Source organism: Ovis canadensis, chromosome 1 (assembly GCF_042477335.2).
Source record: "Ovis canadensis isolate MfBH-ARS-UI-01 breed Bighorn chromosome 1, ARS-UI_OviCan_v2, whole genome shotgun sequence".
Lineage (NCBI taxonomy): Eukaryota > Metazoa > Chordata > Mammalia > Artiodactyla > Bovidae > Ovis > Ovis canadensis.
The window spans coordinates 13291735-13313321 of NC_091245.1; the positions used below are offsets into that span (position 1 = coordinate 13291735).

Consider the following 21587-nt stretch of genomic DNA (forward strand, 5'->3'; position numbering starts at 1 on the left):
AAGTCTATGAAACAGAGCCTGTCCTTATGACCTGCAGTGTCTTCTATATTCTCTATCCTATTGCTGTTCTCAGAATGTTGATTATAAACCACTATTTTATAACCCAATAAAGATGCACCACCCAGTTTGAAACACAGTGAGCTAACAACTACCACTAAGCCGCAAGCTTTGCAACGTCTTCATGGTTGTTATTTTTTTTTGTTCTACTTGTTTATGAAGCATTACAGGAATAACACTGTTTAAAAGGAACGAATCTGTGACTTCAGAAGATGATGTATAAGAATTTTCACAGCAGTACTGCTGTAACGGCTCCAAACTAGAAACTTTCCAAATGCCCAAGGGCAGGAGACAGAACATACTCTTATATTCACTTAGTGTAATAACTGTTCAGGCGCTTTGCTGGAGCAGCCGTGCAGAGATACCCCACGTCCAAGGTAAGAGAAACCCAAGTAAGACGGTAGGCACTGAGAGAGGGCATCAGAGGGCAGACACACTGAAACCACAATCACAGACAACTAACCAATCTGATCACACAGACCACAGCTTATGTAACTCAATGAAACTAAGCCATGCTGTGTGGGGCCACACAAGACGGATGGGTCATGGTGGAGAGGTCTGACAGAATGTGGTCCACTGCAGAAAGGAATGGCAAACCACGTCAGTATTCTACCTTGAGAACCCCATGAACAGTATGAAAAGGCAAAAAGACAGGACACTGAAAGATGAACTCCCCAGGTTAGTAGGTGCTCAATATGCTGCTGCAGATCAGCAGTATGATCTCCAGAAAGAATGAAGGGATGAATGAAGGGAGGCAGTCAAAGCATGATCTGAGCCTATAAGAGCCTGTCTATAATATTCCAGAAAGAATGAAGGGACGCAGCCAAAGCAAAAACAACACCTACTGTGGATGGGACTGGTGATGGAAGCAAGGTCCGATGCTGTAAAGAGCAGTATTGCATAGGAACCTGGAATGTTAGGTCCATGCTGCTGCTGCTAAGTCGCTTCAGTCATGTCCGACTCTGTGCAACCCCACAGACGGCAGCCCACCAGGCTCTCCCGTCCCTGGGATGAATCAAGGGAAACTGCAAGTGGTCAGACAGGAGATGACAAGAGTGAACATCGATATTCTAGGAATCAGCAAACTAAGATGGACTGGAATGGGTGAATTTTAACTCAGATGACCATTATATCTACTACTGTGGGAAGGAATCCCTTAGCAGAAATGGAGGAGCCATCATAGTCAACAAAAGAGTCTGAAATGCAGTACTTGGATGCAATCTCAAAAATGACAGAATGACCTCTGTTCGTTTCCAAGGCAAAGCATTCAATATCATGGTAATCCAAGTCTATGCCCCAACCACTAATGCTGAAGAAGCTGAAATTGAACAGTTCTAAGATGTCCTTTTCATTATAGGGGACTGGAATGCAAAAGTAGGAAGTCAAGAAACACCTGGAGTAATAGGCAAATTTGGCCTTGGAATATGGAATGAAGCAGGGCAAAGGCTAATAGAATTTTGCCAAGAGAATGCACTGGTCATAGCAAACACCCTCTTCCAACAACACAAGAGAAGACTCTACACATGGACATCACCAGATGGTCAACACTGAAATCAGATTGATTATATTCTTTGCAGCCAAAGATGGAGAAGCTATATACAGTCAGCAAAAACAAGACCGGGAGCTGACTGTGGCTCAGATCATGAGCTCCTTATTGCCAAATTCAGACTCAAATTGAAGAAAGTAGGGAAAACCACTAGACCACTCAGATATGACCTAAATCAAATCCCTTATGATTATACAGTGGAAATGAGAAATAGATTTAAGGGACTAGATCTGATAGATAGAGTGCCTGATGAACTATGGACAGAGGTTTGTGACACTGTACAAGAGACAGGGATCAAGACCATCCCCATGGAAAAGAAATGCAAAAAAGCAAAATGGCTGTCTGGGGAGACCTTACAAATAGCTGTGAAAAGAAGAGAAGCGAAAAGCAAAGGAGAAAAGGAAAGCTATAAACATCTGAATGCAGAGTTCCAAAGAATAGCAAGAAGAGATAAGAAGGCCTTCCTCAGCAATCAATGCAAAGAAATAGAGGAAAACAACAGAATGGGAAAGACTAGAGATCTCTTCAAGAAAATTGGAAAAAAAAAAAAAAAGAAAGAAAATTGGAGATATCAAGGGAACATTTCATGCAAAGAGGGACACAATAAAGGACAGAAATGGTATGGACCTAACAGAAGCAGAAGATATTAAGAAGAGGTGGCAATAATACACAGAAGAACTGTACAAAAAAGATCTTCACGACCCAGGTAATCACGATGCTGTGATCACTCATCTAGAGCCAGACATCCTGGAATCTGAAGTCAAGTGGGCCTTAGAAAGCATCACTACGAACAAAGATAGTGGAGGTGATGGAATTCCAGTTGAGCTCTTTCAAATCCTGGAAGATGATGCTGTGAAAGTGCTGCACTCAATATGCCAGCAAATTTGGAAAACTCAGCAGTGGCCACAGGACTGAAAAAGGTCAGTTTTCATTCCAATCCCAAAGAAAGGCAATGCCAAAGAATGCTCAAACTACCGCACAATTACACTCATCTCACATGCTAGTAAAGGAATGCTCAAAATTCTCAAAGCCAGGCTTCAGCAATACATGAACCGTGAATTTCCAGATGTTCAAGCTGGTTTTAGAAAAGGCAGAGGAACCAGAGATCAAATTGCCAACATCCACTGGATCATGGAAAAAGCAAGAGAGCTCCAGAAAAAACATCTATTTCTGCTTTACTGACTATGCCAAAGCCTTTGACTGCGTGGATCACAATGAACTGTGGAAAATTCTGAAAGAGATGGGAATACCAGACCACCTGACCTGCCGCTTGAGAAACCTGTATGCAGGTCAGGAAGCAACAGTTAGCACTGGACATGGAACAACAGACTGGTTCCAAATAGGAAAAGGAGGACATCAAGGCTGTATATTGTCATCCTGCTTATTTAACTTCTATGCAGAGTACATCATGAGAAACGCAGGACTGGAAGAAACACAAGCTGGAATCAAGATTGCCGGAAGAAATATCAATAACCTCAGATATGCAGATGACACCACCCTTATGGCAGAAAGTGAAGAGGAACTAAAAAGCCTCTTGATGAAAGTGAAAGAGGAGAGTGAAGAAGTTGGCTTGAAGCTCAACATTCAGAAAACAAAGATAATGGCATCCAGTCCCATCACTTCATGGGAAATAGATGGGGAAACAGTGGAAACAGTGTCAGACTTTATCTTTTTGGGCTCCAAAATCACTGCAAATGGTGACTGCAGCCATGAAATTAAAAGACGCTTACTCCTTGGAAGGAAAGTTATGACCATCCTAGATCGCATATTGAAAAGCAGAGATATTACTTTGCCAACAAAGGTCCATCTTGTCAAGGCTATGGTTTTTCCAGTGGTCATGTATGGATGTGAGATGGATGTGAGAGTTGGACTGTGAAGAAAGCTGATTGAGCACCGAAGAACTGATGTTTTTGAATTGTGGTGTTGGAGAAGACTCTTGAGAGTCCCTTGGACTACACGGAGATCCAACCAGTCCATCCTAAAGGAGATCAGTCCCGGGTGTTCATTGGAAGGACTGATGCTGAGGCTGAAACTCCAATACTTTGGCCACCTGATGCGAAGAGCTGACTCATTTGAAAGACCCTGATGCTGGGAAAGATTGAGGGCAGGAGGAGAAGGGGACGACAGAATATGAGATGGTTGGATGGCATCACTGACACAATGGACATGGGTTTGGGTGGACTCCGGGAGTTGGTGATGGACAGGGAGGCCTGGCATGCTGTGATTCATGGGGTCGCAGAGTCAGACACGACTGAGCGACTGAACTGAAACTGAATAACTGCTCAACAATGAGAACAAATAATCTATATATTATTTTATGCAACAACATGCATTAATTCCTCAAACAAAATGTTGCAAGAAAGAAGCCAGGACAAATGAGTATAGGCCACATTTGAATTATAGAAAGCATAAAAACAGGCAAAATTCACCTTAGGTTGTGAGAAGCCAGGATAGTGGTTATCCTTAGGAAGAGGTAACGGCTGTTAAGGGACCTGATGGGGGATTCTAGGGTGTTGGGAATGTTCTGTTTGTTGATTTGCGTGCTGGTTATGACACAGGAAGGGGCAGGGCACAACCTTTAAAAGAATGGCATGGCCTGTTGTTGTTGTTTAGTCGCTCAGTTGTGTCCGACTCTTTTGCCACCCCATGGACTGTAGCCCACCAGGCTCTTCTGTCCATGGGATTTCCCAGGCAAGAATACTGGAGTGGGTTGCCATTTCCTTCTCCAGAGGATCTTCCTGACCCAGGGATGGAACCTGTCTCTCCTGCATTCCCAGGCAGATTCTTCCGTGCTAAGCCACCAGGGAAGCCCAGTGGCATGGCCTGAGGACACGGCATAAAGTGATTAGAAGCAACTAGGTCCAAAATGGACTTCCCTGGTGGCACAGACGGTAAAGCGTCTGTCTACAATGCGGGAGACCCAGGTTCGATCCCTGGGTCGGGAAGATCCTCTGGAGAAGGAAATGGCAACTCACTCCAGTACTATTGCCTGGAAAATCTCATGGACAGAGGAGCCTGGTAGGCTATAGTCCATGGGGTCGCAAAGAGTTGGACACGACTGAGCAACTTTACTTACTAGGTCCAAAATGGCCATGAGTTGTCTTCCATAAAGGTCAAACAGTGGGCAGTGGCCCAATTCCTGGAAATCCCCACCCTTTCCCCAAGATAGCTGGAATACTCCTCATTAGCCTATGTAATTACCCACCCCTATCAATTCTGACAGCCGGATACCCTGCTGCCTCCTGGGCCTCTCTTGCCTTTCGAGATGGTCCACAGTCTTGAGTACTCCCTGAAGAGCCCTTCTTTTCCTCCACTATGGCTCATTCTTGAATTCCTTCCTGCACAAAGCCAAGAACCTACACTTGGTGGCCGTCCGTCCCAGGGACTCAGATGTGACCATCCTCTTGTCCCCACACTTCCCCTTCTGCGACAGTTACAGGAATATGGTGAACGGCGATGACTCATCAAGCTGTACATTTATGACAGGTGTACTTTTCTGTATGTATATTATACCGTCATAAACAGGTTGGTTTTTTTTTTTTTAATTAAAAAAGGTAAGTGCCGAAGGGACTGACTCAGCCACTGCCAGGCTTCAGGGCAATAACCCTGGGGGCAGAGCGAGTGGGAACCACCCCCTCAAGTGAGGAGAGACAAACAGGTTGAGCCTCTGGGGCCTGGAGCAGAGAGACTTGAGAACACTGAGCTGTTTGGGAACATGATGGATCCTGAGGCTCAGGGGCCAACAGGCCCAGTGGGCTGTTCCTCAGAGCTTCAGCCCAAATTCATACCTAGGACACAGAGAAACATGTAGGCTGCCCAGGAACCTGGAAAATGATGATCTCATAAAAATATATCATTTAATTTTAACAACTCATTATCATTTCTTTTAAAGCAAGCAAGGCAAAATCCACCCTATTCAAGGCACTTTGATCTTAGTCTGAAAGACTAAACGCTGGAGGACAAGGACACAACATATAATTTGATCCCAGGGAAGAAAAACAGGCCTCTCTCTTGCTGTTGTAAATTATGGATAGAAAAAGCTTTCCTTTTTCACAAGTACTCAATGTCCCCTCATATGGTTCCTCACCTGGTGACCTTAGGGCTCTAGAAAGCTCCTCAGTCATGTGTCAAGTCCCAGTCAGGGAGTGGATACCTCAACCATTTCCCACGATCTCTGATATTAAGGAGACGTTTACCCAGAAATCTTACCCCGTGTGGTTCAGAGGGCAATCTTGGCCCAGTACTCTTACTTAGAGCATCAGCTCTGAAATATGAGTATGCCAAACAATCATACAAAGTGCTTTTTTTGGGGGGGTGGGCCCTTCAGATTGGTTAATTTCTACTGGTCTCTCTTCAATTCAACTGATTCTTTCATCTGTTATTTCCAGTCTGCTGTTAAGCCCATTTGGTGAATTTTTAAATTTTGATATATTTTCAGTTCCAGAATTCCCATTTGGCACATTTTTTTATAGTTTCTATTTCTCTGCTAAGAGTTCCTATTTATTAAATCATTACAAGTAATCCTTAATATGCTTGAGCATTTTAAGAGCTACTTATAAATGTCTGTCCACTAATTCTATCACCTGGCTCATCTTGGGGTCAGTCTCCGTAGTCCATAAATGACCTTTTCTCTTGAGTAGAGGTAATGTTCTCTTATGTCTTATGTTTACTAATTTTGGATAACCCTGGACATTGCAAATGATATGCTGCAGAGACTCAGGATTCTGTTACACTTCTTGGAAGAGTATTTGGTTGTTTGCTATAACATTCCAGTGACTTGGCTATGCTCTAACTCCAAGCTCTGTCTTCCCTGCAGTGGATGGCAGCTGTCCTCTTCATCCAGCTCTTTAGCCTCAGCTGGACTGCTTGGGGTCTGCCCCACACACCCACAATTCAGGGGTCAACTGGAGGTTTGGACACAGCTCCAAACAGAACTTGGGATTCAACCTCTGTGTTCTCTCCTTTGCAGGTCATTAACTCTCCAGGTGCCGCACTGTTGCCCTGAGCTCTGTCCTCCGGGTAGTCACTCCAGTAAGAGCGAGTGTTTACTGAGCCAGAGCCGTCCTGTTTGGTATCAACTAGGCTTGCTCTGAGACAGATAAGCCATAAAGCCTGCAGACCCATCCAGTGCCACTGCTATCTCCCAAGCGGCCCCGTCATTCAAACGTTGCCTCTGCCTGTTTGGGTTGCTCTCTGGTGCCTTCACGTAGTTGTTTTCATATTTTGCCCAGCATACACAGTTGTTTTCTGTGGGAGGGCTGGTCTGATAAGAGAAATTCTGCCATTACCAGGATAACCCAGGACCTGGTGTGCTAATATAAAATTGTGCAGGGTCAGGCCCCCCTCCCAGAGGATACTGACTCAGTAGAGTTGGGGGAGGCCCAAGAGCCTACACTGTAGAGAACTGTTCAAATACTTCCTATCACATTGATTCCTCCTTATTTATTATGCATATACTCACAGAAAATCTAACCTAAGCTATACTTATTTACCAGAGAAAAACAACCAAAAATGCATACTTAACCACCAGTGTCAGTGACCCAGTAAAGCTCATGGATCCTCCTGAAGGGGCACAAGCTCAGGATTGATTCAGTGGTCTGCAAGACACAGCATGGAGCCGTGGGAATGGCAGAGCCAAAGCAAGCAGGTCAGGAGACACTGGGTTTGTCCCCTAGCAGTGGGCCTGCAGACATGGTCCCCTTCAGAATCGCCATGCTCAAAGAAAGGAAAGGACTGATTCAGGTCAGACTGGCAGGGCTTAAGAAAAGCCTGCAAACTGGAACCCTGGCTCTCCCTTACAGTGGCTGAATTTTAAGCTACTCAAGAACAGACCACACTTACTTCCTCACTACTACCAGCTCAGTACCAGCACTCTGCCCGACTGGAGTAGACACTCAATAAATATTTGCTAAATAAATAAAGTTATTTTCTGGTGCAGGAGGTTATCAAGTGAGTGATCTGGGCCAAAAGGCACTATGCATCGGAGAGAGCAACCTCTCCAATGAGAGCTCTTATCAGGAAACAGAATCAAAACACCCTAAGTGGCTACTCATTGAACACAGCTCAATCTGAAAGCCTTCCAAGACTGGCCTCACTCAATTTTCCCACCAAAGGGAGGCTCAATTCTTGCACTTATTTTAATAACATCTGTATCACAGGTACACTTACTGTATTGGAATTTTCTTGAAATTCAGAATCTGTGGACAGAAGGCTTAAATTCCTCAGACAAAGTGAGTGATTTGTATCCTGTGAAAGAAAAAAAAATTCTAATTGACAAACAATTGGGATTTACTGTATTCTATTATGTAATAAAACACTTGATTACAGTGTCCCTAAGATTCCAAAAGTCTATAGAATAAAAAAACTATTCAAAACAAAGGCTACTGAATTATTTCAATTTTTAAAATCCTGATATTCTTAAGAAGAAATTGTTTATGTTCTTAAACATGGTTAGTAGAGTTTAAGAATTATCTCATGACTCAGGCTCCAGAGTAACAAAAGCTATAATAACATGAAATCAATAATATTTGTGAAATTGGTCTGTCATCGACAAAGCAATTTTACATGACTTCATTTACTATTAATATAATCCTCTGTAGTATTATTTCACATTCCCATTCTAAGTATGAGAAAATTAATGCTAAGATTAGCAGTGAACGGTCCAAAAATCACCAATTAACATAACACAGACCCATTGCTTCTGACTGAAAGTCCACCTTCCATTACTTCACTATGTCCCCAGCATGGGCATCTCGGGGACTGTCACTTAGAGTGGTGCTGAGGGGTTACTATTCCTATACGGGTGTCTGGGCTAACTCAGAATTCTGGATTCCTAGGATGCCAGATGTGATTCAAATACTTTATGCGGTCGCCTCACTTTACCTCATGCATCGTAAGTTCTGATACGTGCATGTATTTAACAAACACTCACTGAGCATCTAATACGTATTAAGCCCTGTTACAGGCCCAGGGATACAATAATAAAGTCCCTGCCACCAGAGAGAGGGGGCCAGACAAAAAAAACAAAGAAATACACAGTATATAAGAGAGTAAGGGGAGTGGAGAAGGCCAGGGGAGGAGACGCTCTTTTATCAGATCAGGAAGGGACTCAGATAAGGTGGCCTCAGAGCAGATACTGAAGAAGGCAAGGGCCATGCACACATGTGGGGACAGTGATTCATGCAGAGGGCACAGCACACACAAAGGCCTGGAGGCAAGGTGGGCTTCCTCAGTTCAAGGAACCACAAGGTGGGTGGTGCAGCTCAAATGAATGCCAACCAGTCCATTCTGAAGGAGATCAGCCCTGGGATTTCTTTGGAAGGAATGATGCTAAAGCTGAAACTCCAGTACTTTGGCCACCTCATGAGAAGAGTTGACTCACTGAAAAAGACTCTGATGCTGGGAGGGATTGGGGGCAGGAGGAGAAGGGGATGACCGAGGATGAGATGGCTGGATGGCATGACGGACTCGATGGACGTGAGTCTGAGTGAACTCTGGGAGATGGTGATGGACAGGGAGGCCTGGCGTGCTGCGATTCATGGGGTCGCAAAGAGTAGGACACGACTGAGCGACTGAACTGAACTGAAATGAAGAGAGAAGTGAGCAAGCCACAATGTCTAGGACTTTCTGGACCACTGTAAAGATTCTAACTTTTACCTTAAATGATATAAGAAGCTACTGAAGGGTTATAAGCAGAGAACAGACATGATTTGCCTCATTGTTTAGGAAGATCAGAGTGGAGTATCAGTGGGGAGAAGTGAGGGGAAAGGTGCTAAGAAAACCACTTAGCAGGTCATTGCAAGAATCCAGGTCAAACAATGACAAGGGCTTGAATGAAGTAATCAGATCAGATTCTAGAAAGATGGAACTGATAGATGCTGGTGGGTGTGTGGAATGAGGGGAAAAAAAAAAGAGGAGTCAAGAATGACTCCAGTGTTTTTGGCCTGCGCCACTAGAGACACAGAGGTGCCATTTACTAAGATGTGGGAGACTGCAGGAGGAACAGGTTGGACGCGTCAAGACTGGGAAACGTAGGTGACAGCTGGGTGGAGACATCGAGTAGGAGGCTGAATACATGTCTAAAGCTCAGGAAGAAATCTGGGCTAGAGATATTAAGACTCAAAGGCAATCCTGATAGCTTTGAAAGCCTAAGACCAGAGCAGATTCGCTCCAATGGGGAGCTAACAGTCAGCCAAGAGATGTGAAGTCTGGACCCTGTGCACTGAGGCCTCCAATGAGCAGGAGCTACTGGTGAGAAACTGTGATTGTTGCAAAACGAGAAAACGGATCATGCCTTCATAAATGCAGCTTTATGGACAAAGACTCTCACATCTTAGTGTTTTTATCTGGTTTTACAGACAGTGAGACCGAGGCACAAAGAAGCCATTTGCCTAAGGTCATGTGTCTAGTGGTGGCGCTTGGATGTGAATTCAGACTCTTCGCAACCAATGCCGTTTTGCCTCCTATGATGTGGGGGCGGGGTGGGTGGTCAAGAACCAGGCTCTGGAATCAGATGGTCTGCCTAAAGGGTGCTAATTACAAGCTTTGGATACTTAGGCAAGTTATTTAATTTCTCCTTACCTCAGGTTTCTCTGTCAGTGGTATGGGAATAAGAATACTGACCTCTTGTAAGCAGGGTAATTCACTTAAGAAAACTTAGCATAGTACTTGGCATACAGTAAACATTCAGTAAATATTAGTTATTATTACCAATAAGACACAGAAGGAAGAGTCCTTTTAAAGGGATCCTTTTCTGTTTAAAAATCAGAAACCACAGAATCATGCTGTCTCTGCCCAAATCAAAACCATATTACATACTTTAAGAACCTTGTTATTCTAAAGGGGGTCAGTGAGCTTCCACTTTATTTATAAAATAGTAAAATAATAACAGTTCTCACTTTTGGGGTGCAAAAGACATAAGGTAAGTGCCCAATACCATATCAGAAGTAGTAACAGTAAATTTATCCCAGGATCTCTCTGGAAAGAAGCCACAGAGGAGAGGGCTTGGTGAAGAAAAACAGACAAAACCACCTAAACCTCTGCAGAGGCTTGTCTGTGGTTCAGTGCCTTAAAGGCAGTGGCTATCTAACCATTAGGTCTGCAGACAATTCTAAAGGGCAGGGGACCACCCCCCCACCCCACCCCCAGACTCCACCTGGTTCTCCAGTGATGGATTAATGGAAGGGTAAAGCAAATCATTAAATAGTGTCCAAAACTCAAGTTCAAATGTACCATTTTACACGACATGAATGGGAAAATAACACCCTTTGAGAGCACCTGGACGACCCTTTGGTAGCCATTCTGAGACCTCTGGTTCCAAGACACCTCTTCCACCAGAGGCGGAGCCGAATCAGGGGCTGACGCACAGGGAGCCTGGTGAGATTTCTGGCTTCTGCCACCCCCTCACAAAGACATAGATCTTGACACTGATTCCTTTTTTCTCGCTAACAGATTTAGAGAGAAGGCATTTTAACCGGAGGCACAAACAACTGTCGCTGTTCTACGCTGCCCAGATCAAAACGAGAGACAAAACACTCCACACCTCTGATCCGTTGTGATTTAGAAGTGCACTGTATGAGTTTCCTTTGTTATCGTGACCTTTCATGTGACTTTTGAGACTGTATTGAGTGCTGAATGTTTTCTCACAGCCATTACTGGGGCAGAAAAAGGGTCTTTCACCTGCAAGAATGAAAAGAGGTGTTAATTTCACCATAAAACCATTTCACTGGATGGAGACATCTACTTTCCCCTAACATAGGGAAGTAAATATGCTAATGAGGGTTCAGGTAATACACTGGATCAATTATCCACAAGTTAATCAACCCAGTCCTAAAATTTAATGCAGAGCAAAGCACTGAGAATGGCCTGCTCCTAGGAAGTTAAAAGAGAAGCTAGTTTCTTCCCCTCCTCTCAGATTCTTTATTGAGTATCTCTGAATTGGCTTTATTTCTTAAGGTTAAGCTCCTGAGTCCAGTCTTTAGATCCTTTTTAACATCTGAGAGGAACTCGAACATTATAGGTGAAGGCCAACTGATTAGACTTGTTCTCTCCACAAAGCTGTACAGGTTTCAATGGAAACACACGTATTTATTGGCTCAACGAAGGTTAAAAGATAAAAATTAGCCTAAACTCACCAGTATGTGTACGGACGTGAGTTTTAAGGTGGTGGCTTGCTGCAAATGCTTTTCCACAGCCATCATGATCACACCTAAGGAAGTTGTTAAAGCAGAAAGGAAAGCAGTCATTAGCTAATCGACCTTTATCTTCAATATCTCTTGTAAATACAAACTTAAATTAAAGCTGCTCAGAACACTATGATCAGATCGACAAAATGGGTTTTACAGATGGGAATGATGACAGGTCCCTGGAAAATAAGGTGACAAATCTGGGATGAGAGGGAGAGGCTGGCCCAGGAAACGTGTTTCTTGTCCTACAGGTAAGGTACATGCTGAGAGCCCTAACAATAAGAGCCTTCTGATGAATGACGCAACAGAATTCTACTGACAATGAGAACGCATATGGAAAATCTACTGCGGCAAATGAAACACAAGGAGTATCAGTGATGGGTACAGAGGCTTTCACATAGGCACAGGCCCGAAATACAACACTAGCGCAAAATCAGGTAGAATACACTGGCTACAACGTGATTATCTGTCATCTTCAGAGAACTTTTCTCTTTTACTTTCTTGATAACTAAAACCAGAGGTAATATTTCCCTCCTTAGGACTCCAAGGGCATTTATCTACATGCTACTTTTATGGCACCTGTCATTCCCAATCTTATTTTATCTCTGTGTGCATACATTTGTTATCTCTTCTCCTAGATTGCAATTCCTTTGAGGGCAGGGTCCATGTAGTTCTTCACATCTGCTGTAGTTCTTGCACACGGCAGGCATTCGGTCACTATTTACATGAATGAATGCATATACTTACAAGCCAAAATATTTTATTTCTTTAAATAGAAAGCTTCTCTAAATCATTTTACTTTTTAAGTACATAAAATCATTGCATCTAAAGCCCCATCTAACATTCAAGAAAAATTAGCAGTTTTAATCATGACAAAAACACGTATAATTGAATAGAAATTAGAATCCCCTTGATAGCCCTATGGGGAAAAAAGCAACCCAAGCTTCACAGCAGCTGGAGAGTAACCAACTAGGATCCAAATATTCTTGCCTTTAGAGGGGCCATGACTCAGAAATGTATCTGTAATTCTTAAAAAACACACTTCCATTTAATTGGTGTTTAAGAGTTGACTGTCCCTGAAGACTGTCTGATTTTCAGGTGTCCTAATGAGATGAGTGATTTGAGAATAAAAGGCAGCATATTTAATGCCATGAATGTAACAGCAATCCCTCCTGCCTAAATTCAGAGACATGTTTATAGGCAGTTTTCAGTAATATATCTATGTTATATTTAGGACGGATCCTTACAAACTGATTACCTCATTAAAAATATCATATAGTCACTCCAAAGTTGTTTTTCAATCCCTGCTGAATGCCCAGAACCACACTATATGCTGTGAGCACAGGAGAAATTAGATGGTTCAACTCCTTCCTTCAAGCTTATATTTATACATGTATCAATTCAATATGTAAGTGTGTTCACATATATATATATATAAATGGAAATCTATAGATAAAAATGGATGCTCCTAGCACTGTTTACAATAGCCAGGACATAGAAGCAACCTAGATGTCCATCAGCAGACAAATGGATAAGAAAGCTGTGGTACATATACACAATGGAATATTAAAAGCTATTAAAAAGAATGCATTTGAATCAGTTCTAATGAGGTGGATGAAACTGGAGCCTATTATACAGAGTGATGTAAGTCAGAAAGAAAAACACCAATACAGTATATTAATGCATATATATGGAATTTAGAAAGATGGTAATGATGACCCTATATGCGAGACAGCAAAAGAGACACAGATGTAAAGAACAGACTTTTGGACTCTGTGGGAGAAGGCGAGGGTGGGGTGATTTGAGAGAATGGCATTGAAACATGTATATTACCATATGTGAAACAGACCATCAGTCCAGGTTTGATGCATGAGACAGGGCGCTCAGGGCTGGTGCACTGGGATGACCCTGAGGGTGGGATGGGGAGGGAGGTGGGAGGGGGGTTCAGGATGGGGAACACACATACTCCCATGGCTGATTCATGCGAATGTATGGCAAAACCCACTACAATGTTGTAAAGTAATTAGCCTCCAATTAACATAAATTAATTTTTTAAAAAAGACGCTCCTGTAATGTTTGTATGTACACATGACATATTACAAAGCAACAGCCAAACAAGTGACTAAAAAAACACAAAACAATACTTGCACCACTAGCTTAAGTATCTTTACCCCTCCTCCCCTCCCCCCCTCCTCCCCTCTTCCTAGGTAGGTATCCTTGCCCCTGTGCTCAGCATCTCATTCTCAGACTGTCTGGTTACTTGTTCGTTTCCACCAGAGCAGACTAAGGTTCTCAGGAGGAGAGCCTGCATCTTAGCATTTCTCTAGTACGGATGAGGGAGTCGCAGTAAACGCTTCGTGAAAGTAAAGGGAAAGAGTAAGGCAGAGAAGCCATCCCCCACAGAGCAGGCGGAGACACTCGTGGGCCCCATCGCCCCTCCTTCAGTCTGCAGTGGTTTACAGCTATCCTGGGGAGAGCAAGCACTGCCCAAAGAGCTAGCACAGGGAATTCCCTCCCCATTTTGAAAAATACTGGAGTACATCAAGACACCCCCCTGAAACCTAGTCAGTGATAAATAGAAAACAGCAAGACCCACCGAAATGGCTTTTCTCCTGTATGGGTTCGAATGTGCTTCCTCAGATCACTGAGTGTGGTGAAGTACTTGCTGCAGCCTTCAGATTCACAGTTAAACGTCTTCCCTGTGTGAAGCCTCTGATGTGCTTTCAGCCTGCAAGATACCCCAGAGAAATCCCCTTTGTCATGATGCACGACAGAGCTTTCCCACATCAGCTTAATGGGCATCAAGGTCAAGTACATGAGAATTCTACAGTCATAATACACTAATATCAACATTTTGTACTCAAAGAGAAATTCAAAGAATTATACAGCAGAGTGGGGTGAGTGTGACCCTGGAGCCAGGCTGCCTGGAACTCAAATTCTGGTCTCCTCGACCAAAAGGGGATCTCGACCCAGTTACAAGACCTCTCTGCTTCCATTCCCTTCGCAGCGCACAGGACACTGCCTGCCACGCAGTGAGTGCTTTTTAGGTACGTATGCTCAGCTGTGTCCACCTCTTCGCGATCCTATGGACTAGAGCCCACCAGTGTTAGCTATCACTGTGTTTGCTATGTGATAGCCAATGCTAAAGACTAATGTAAGTCTCCTGATATAAACGGTAGAAAAGAGAAATGGCTGATGAGCAGACCACTCCCCACTTCTTGAGGGAAGAAAAAAGTTAATCTTCAAGCTGAGGCTGGGAAGGAAATCAAAGAATCCTTAATACCAAGCTCCTGAGCCAACAGGAGATATTATTCCATACCAACTACTAAAATCCTCAGGCCGGGATGTCATTCTGGGAGATACAGATCCAGACACAAAGCTTTTCTGACTGTAACCGATCCAGGATGTGTCCATGTTTAAGTAACAACTCCTCTGAGGAACTGTCGGCAGCTGAGCGCAGCTGCCCTCTTTCAAGCCCCGCATGTGAGCGTCTGCCCGGTATAGGGGGAGCGCCGTGGGCGCGGCAGAGCCGGGCTCGGGGGCTGGGTGCTGACCTGTAGAGCGTGTTGAACGCCTTCTCACAGCCCTGCACGTCGCACTCGAACGGCTTCTCCTTGGTGTGCACCCGCACGTGGATCCTGAGGCTGTAGGAGGTGAGGAAGGCCTTGCCGCAGCCCTCCTGGTTGCAGACGAAGGTGTACTCCCCTCGGTGGGTCTTCTGGTGGGTGCGCAGGTTGCCCGCCGTGCTGTAGGTGCGGGGACAGCCCTCAAAGGTGCACTGGTACCGCTTTACCTGGCAGATGGAGGACACCTCGTCAGTGGCACAACAGAGCTGCCCAGCGCCTAACTCCCCCAGAGCTTGGCTCTCGGGAGAGACAGGTGAGATACACAGGCTTCTGTCGTCGACACAGAAAGCACCTCTAACACAAGGGGGAAATCTTCCCGCTGAGCAGATTACACCAGGGCAACAAATGATGAGAGCGATGGACGAGAGACAAGGCAGAGGCAGTTCAATACTCTACGTGAATATAAGACTGGTGTCCACTCAACACCCACGCCCTAAAGCGGGCACATACTACTACACTCACCCCTGCTCACATACGACTCTAAGGCTCGACTCAACATCCTGTCCTCTGGGCCTGTAACCTGATGAGAACCAACCAACATAAAACTGAGTTTAAAACATTCTGAAATTTATATACTCAGTCACAGGTGTACTAGTTCAGTTATATACCAGCACAGTCTCTTCTGTAACTTCAGATCTACAAAATGAAAAACGTGTATCACAGATTTCTGGGAATATCTGGTAGTACGGCGCTTCTCAAACTGCTCCTCCTGGTCCCCTTCCCTCACCACTCTTCCTGGAAAGCATGCCATCTGCAGGAGCCTCCACTTCCTGCAGTGCCTGTTGGAACCACTCAGCAAGCTGCCTTCACCGGACAAAACCATGCCCTTGAGCTTGCTGGTGCTCAAACTCTTTCCTCCTTCCCAATTTTCCTTTAGTATTGGAAAAAAATTTCTCACCGATGCCCTCTCCTTCTGAAAACGTGTCCTACACCACAAAGCAACTCCGTGGGGCTCTTTGTCTTCTTCCCTGAGTCACTCACTCCTTTTCTTTAACTTCCACATACAGGTTCAGCCCAAAGCTTCCCTCTCATCTTCCGAACCTTCCCCATCTCTCTCCTGGGAAAGGGGAAGCAATACAGCCTTGGCTGGAGAAAAATGACTACCGGCGCTTAGGTTCAGGACTTTGGGCAGGTCTTTCCACGTCTCGGAACTAAAGGTTCTTTATTTCTACACAGCAGAACTGAAATGTCCTGCTGTCTCATGGTGCTTGTGAGTAGAACAAAATGAGACAAAGCCTCTGTGAAAAGACTCTGTCAATGTCCTGATGCTATACATATCAAGGCCCTGCTGCTGCTGCTGCTGCTAAGTCGCTTCAGTCGTGTCCGACTCTGTGTGACCCCATAGACGGCAGCCCACCAGGCTCCCCCGTCCCTGGGATTCTCCAGGCAAGAACACTGGAGTGGGTTGCCATTTCCTTCCCCAATGGGTGAAAGTGAAAAGAGAAAGAGTTCTGCCTAGTCTTCAGCTTTAGCAGACACCTTCCCCCTTTACTCCTCATTGCTCTCCACGCTTCAGTCTGCTCTCGCCACACTACTGGTATCCATCTGACAGTTACTGAGCTCCTATACCCCAGGCAACAAGCTAGACACCACAGAGAAAAGGTGAACAAGGCAAAAAGCTCTCCTTTTACGGAGCATCATTTTAAGGAGGCACATGTGCACGAATGATTATAGACTGTGCTGAGCCGGGCAATGCACACACCCGCGGTGCCTGGGAAGCATACAAAGAGGGAAACCTAATCCTTCTCGGAAAGACTGGACTCAGTGAAGGCTTGGAGACTGAGCCATTCCGTCTGAACTGAGGATGTGTTTTTGTTTGCCTATTGGTCTATTTTTTAGGGATTAACTGAAAGAGCGTTCCTTAGACAAACTGGAGGAGATGGGCATTCCAGAAAGAGGTAACGCCTTGAGAACTACATGCAGAGATGAATGAGAACACTGGTCCAAGAGACCACAACCACACCTCGGTAGGTGAGAGGCTGGAAACAGAATCTAGAAAAATGAGTGAACCCTCCTCAGTTAAGCTGGGAAGTAGAGGAAGAGGACAACAGGGAGCCAAGATATCTTGGTTTTAGCCAAGATAGCAACACAACCAGATGAGGGGTTTAAAAGAGATCATTCTGGAAGCCTATGGAAGATAGACTGGAAGGGTAAGCGAACAGAAGAAGAGGTAGCAGAGGAGAAGAGAAGGGGGACAACTGTCCAAGACAGAGGTGAGAAGAATCCAAACTAGGGAAGTGACAGGGCTTCCCTGGCAGTCCAGGGGTTAAGACTCTGTGCTCCCAATTATAGGGGGCATGGGTTCAATCCCCGGTCAGGGAACTAAGATCCTGCATGCCACACAGCATAAGTAAATAAACTGACAGTGGACATTATGAGAGATGAATTCAGGAGAAAATAAAAGGGGGGAAATGAGTGGCTCTAGTGACAACAGTGTGCTGAGGTGTGGTAGCAATGGGGAATGGCAAAGTCAAGACCAACTCCCAAGATTAGGGCCTGCATGACAAAACAGATGGTCACACACCAATTTTGGACTGGACAGAGGGTGGGGAGAGGTGATAAGTTGGGTTTGAGGTACTTCCAGGTAGCAATGTCTAGCAGGCACACATATAGGCTGGAAGCTAAAAAATACAGTCTAGTGCAGAAGTTTCTGGTACACAGATAACAGCTGCCTTTACTATATGCTAAAGTAGGCTGGTTCAAGGCCCAACCCTGCTACTTACTGTGTAACTTTGGGAAAATTACTTAAGCTAAGTCTCCAGCTCCTGTTTACAACATGGAGGAAAGAAAAATCAATCTTTTTAGGGTTGTTATAAAGATTAGGGATAATTCGTGTAAAGTATTTCAACACAGGGACTGGCATATGGTAGATGCTCAATAAAATCTTGGCCACGAGGCCAAAGGACAGGCTCCTGAACGTCACCAACGTTTAGGGAACTGGTAAAAAGAAGAGACGCCACTGCTGGGTGAATGGGTGGCAGGGCTGCGGAACTGGGGAGAGAATGCAAAGGAGATGGGCGCCACAGAAGCCAAGAGATAAAGGGTCTTGAGGAAAGAGAATGGTCAGGATGTTTTCAGAGAGAACAAGGAAGACAGGAAGGACTAGGGAAAGTATAGGATCCAGCAGCTAGGAATTCACCAAGGACTCAGCAAGACTAGTTTTAATGGACTGATGAAGCCGAAGTCTGGCTTAAGGTGAATCATGAGAGGCAGGGATAGAGACTGGAGGTCCAGACTGGCAGAAGCGGACTTCTGAGTTGATGAAATCTTGTTTGTTAGAAGTAAGATAGGTTTTGAGCATATTTGGGAGGAAAAAGGTCCTGGATGAAAGCAGCTGAGGATCTGGGAGGAACATAAAGATGACAAGGATATTTAAAAGCCCGGGTGGAGGGAAAGGCCTGAGGTAGGGAGAAGGACACCCAGTTTCAGAGAGGGAGGATCTGATATTAGGGCGCGGTGACTCAAGGGCCTTTTGGGCCACGTGGTCCCTCTTACAGCTACTCAACTCCACTGCTGTATGTACATGGACGTAACCATTTCTTGTTGTTTAGACACTAAGTTGTGTCTGACTCTTCTGCAACCCCGTGGACTGTGGCCTGCCAGGCTCCTCTGTCCATGGGATTCTCTAGGCAAGAATACTGGAGTGGGCTGTCATTTCCTTTTCCAGGGGATCTTCCCAACCCAGGGTTTAGGCAGACTCTTTACCACTGAGCCATCTGGGGAGCACCGAAAGTAACCACAGACAGTACATAAATGGACAAGCAAGGCTGTGCTCCAAATAAACTTTATTTATGGACAATGAAATCTGAATTTTATCATTTTCATATATCATGAAATACTGTTCTTTAGATTAAAAATGATTTTTAACTGTGAAAACCATTCTACACAAACAGGCATCTGTTTGCCAAACCCTGAAAACCTGTGGGGGTGGGGAGGGAGGGGGCCGGAGTCCTCCCATCTCCCCTGGGCTCCAGGTCCTTCTCTCAAAAGCCCAATCCCTAGTAGGATTTTGCACAGGATTTTAAGTTCCCCAGACAAGGGTTCTCCTGCTCATTCACCTCTTTCCCTTCCCTAGGCCACACCGGAGGTGATCCATAAATACCCGCTGAATGGAACTATTGACTAGGCATTCTCATGTCTCAGGGCCTAGTTTTAAAGCCAATCGCCACCAGATTTATTCTAAACCAGTGCACACACGTGCCATTTCCCTGCTCAAATGATACAGCCCCAATTCCCTAGCCTTGTGTTCAAACTCCTTCAAGGCGCTCTTCAGGCCAGCAGCAGAGAACTGTCAAGGCCCAAGGCCCACAGAGGACAGCGCCTCTTCCCTAACTGCAGCACTGGAGTCCCATCTGCCTGCCTTTGGACTCTCTGTTCTCTTACTGGAAACGTCCAGCTCCTTTCTTCTCTGCTTTTCCCAATCTCTTCCACTCAAGCTTCACCACCTCCAAGGCCCTCCACTACCATTCCATACCTACGTGACAGTGCCCGTCTCTGAATTCCAATAGTATTTAACTATACCACTCACTTGACACTTAGCTTACGCAGCTAATTATCCTCTCATGCACACGTCCTGATTTCTCAAGACGGAAAACCTCTCTGGTACTTCGAGATAGAGATTTCAAAATGATCCCTGACCTGGGAGGAGAACCATGACTGTGAGTGCTCCACTTAAGGAGTCTGCGAGTCTCAGGCATAGAGCTCATGACACGGTGAATGGCGAGCAGAATTTCGTTTTTAAGATGCTACAGCAGTTGGTATCTTCCTAAGTAACAAGTGAAATTAACCACCCATTCCTGTCTCTCTGCCCTGCCAACCGCTCCTCTCATCTAGGGTTTCTTACTTGGCCAATTAAAGCTTCCATTGTGTTCCTTCCTCAGGAACTTGTTCCCTGACCCATTCCTACCCCCTCCCCGAATGAGAAGAGGTATCCTTATTCAGGGGCTTCCCAGTGGGCTCAGCGGTAAAGAATCTGCCTTCCAAGCAGGAGACGCAAGTTCGATCCTTGGGTTGGGAAGATCCCTCAGAGAAGGAAATAGCAACCCACTCCAGTACTCTTGCCTGGGAAATCCCATGAACAGAGGAGGCTGGTGGGCGACAGTCCATGGGGTCACAAGAGTTGAACTCGACTTAGAGACTAAACAACAATTGTTATTACAGGTTTTCATGGCATCCTGGGCTTCCCTGGTGGCTCAGACGGTAAAGAATCCGCCTGCAGTGCGGGAGACCTGGGTTCAATCCCAGGGTTGGGAAGATCCCCTGGAAGAGGGCAGGGCACAGCCACCCACTCCAGCATTCTTGCCTGGAGAATCTCCATGGACAGAGGAGCCTGGTGGACTACCGTCCATGGAGTTGCAAAGAGTCAGACACGACTGCGCGCCTAGGCACAGCACATGGCGTCCTGTATGTCTTTAAAGTACAGAATACCAGTAAGATTGAATAATTACATAATTAGATAATTTACATAATTATCTATGTAGATGCTAGCTAGGCACAGCAGTAGCTGGAGAACAGAAAGCACCAAGTAGATACCTGTCAAGTTAAACAATGAACCGCTACTCTGCAGCGCGACTGCAGCAGGCTCCAGGAGAGCAAGGGCCACATCCGGCTCGACCAGTTCACTGCCACAGCCTCAGGCACCGGCCTCTGGAGAAGGGGCTGAGACTTGCTGAGTGAACGGACAGATGACTAAACAAACGAAACTAAACCAACAGGACTCCCTGTTGAGGAAAGTAGGGGCAAGGGCTCTAAGTGACAGAGGGACAGTTTCAAGGAGGAGGGCCAACCAGGTCAAACATGGCAGAGGTGACTGAGGAAGCGTTTCTTAAGACTCAGCTCACAAGGTCAGAACTCGGCCAGCAAGACTAGTGTCACTGGGAGGGTGAGAGCAGAAGCCAGGACCTACCAGGCTGAGAAGCTGGGAAAAGGGAGGACATGGAGATACTGAATAAAACTACTCTTACACAAAACAGCAGAGGGGAGAGGACACAACCTGAGCAAGGTGTGTGGATTTAGCGGTGGGACACACGGCTGTCAAAGCAAGTGCTCCCCAATACTACAATGAATACATGTGTGACCTCACCCTGTCTGGAAGAAGGCAGGAGACGCAAGTGCCAATACTGTCTTTCAGAATCGTTTTTAAACAGCATCAAATATCAGAAGAAGGGAAAACAA

At 45.3% G+C, this 21587-nt stretch overlaps 1 protein-coding gene across 4 annotated transcripts in view; it reads right to left on the reverse strand.

Annotated features, from left to right (window-relative positions):
* Window positions 1-21587, reverse strand: part of MTF1 (metal regulatory transcription factor 1) — a 42571-nt gene that overhangs the window by 9346 nt on the left and 11638 nt on the right. For 2 of the 4 annotated variants that reach the window (XM_069586723.1, XM_069586729.1), the window contains exons 3-7: window positions 15342-15580; window positions 14384-14515; window positions 11737-11810; window positions 11145-11281; window positions 7772-7849 (exon numbers count right to left, since the gene is read on the reverse strand). In XM_069586723.1, the coding sequence (XP_069442824.1) occupies window positions 7772-7849; window positions 11145-11281; window positions 11737-11810; window positions 14384-14515; window positions 15342-15580 (660 nt within the window). The remainder of the gene's footprint in view (window positions 1-7771; window positions 7850-11144; window positions 11282-11736; window positions 11811-14383; window positions 14516-15341; window positions 15581-21587) is intronic. The other 2 variants (XM_069586751.1, XM_069586740.1) reach the window with 1 other exon arrangement.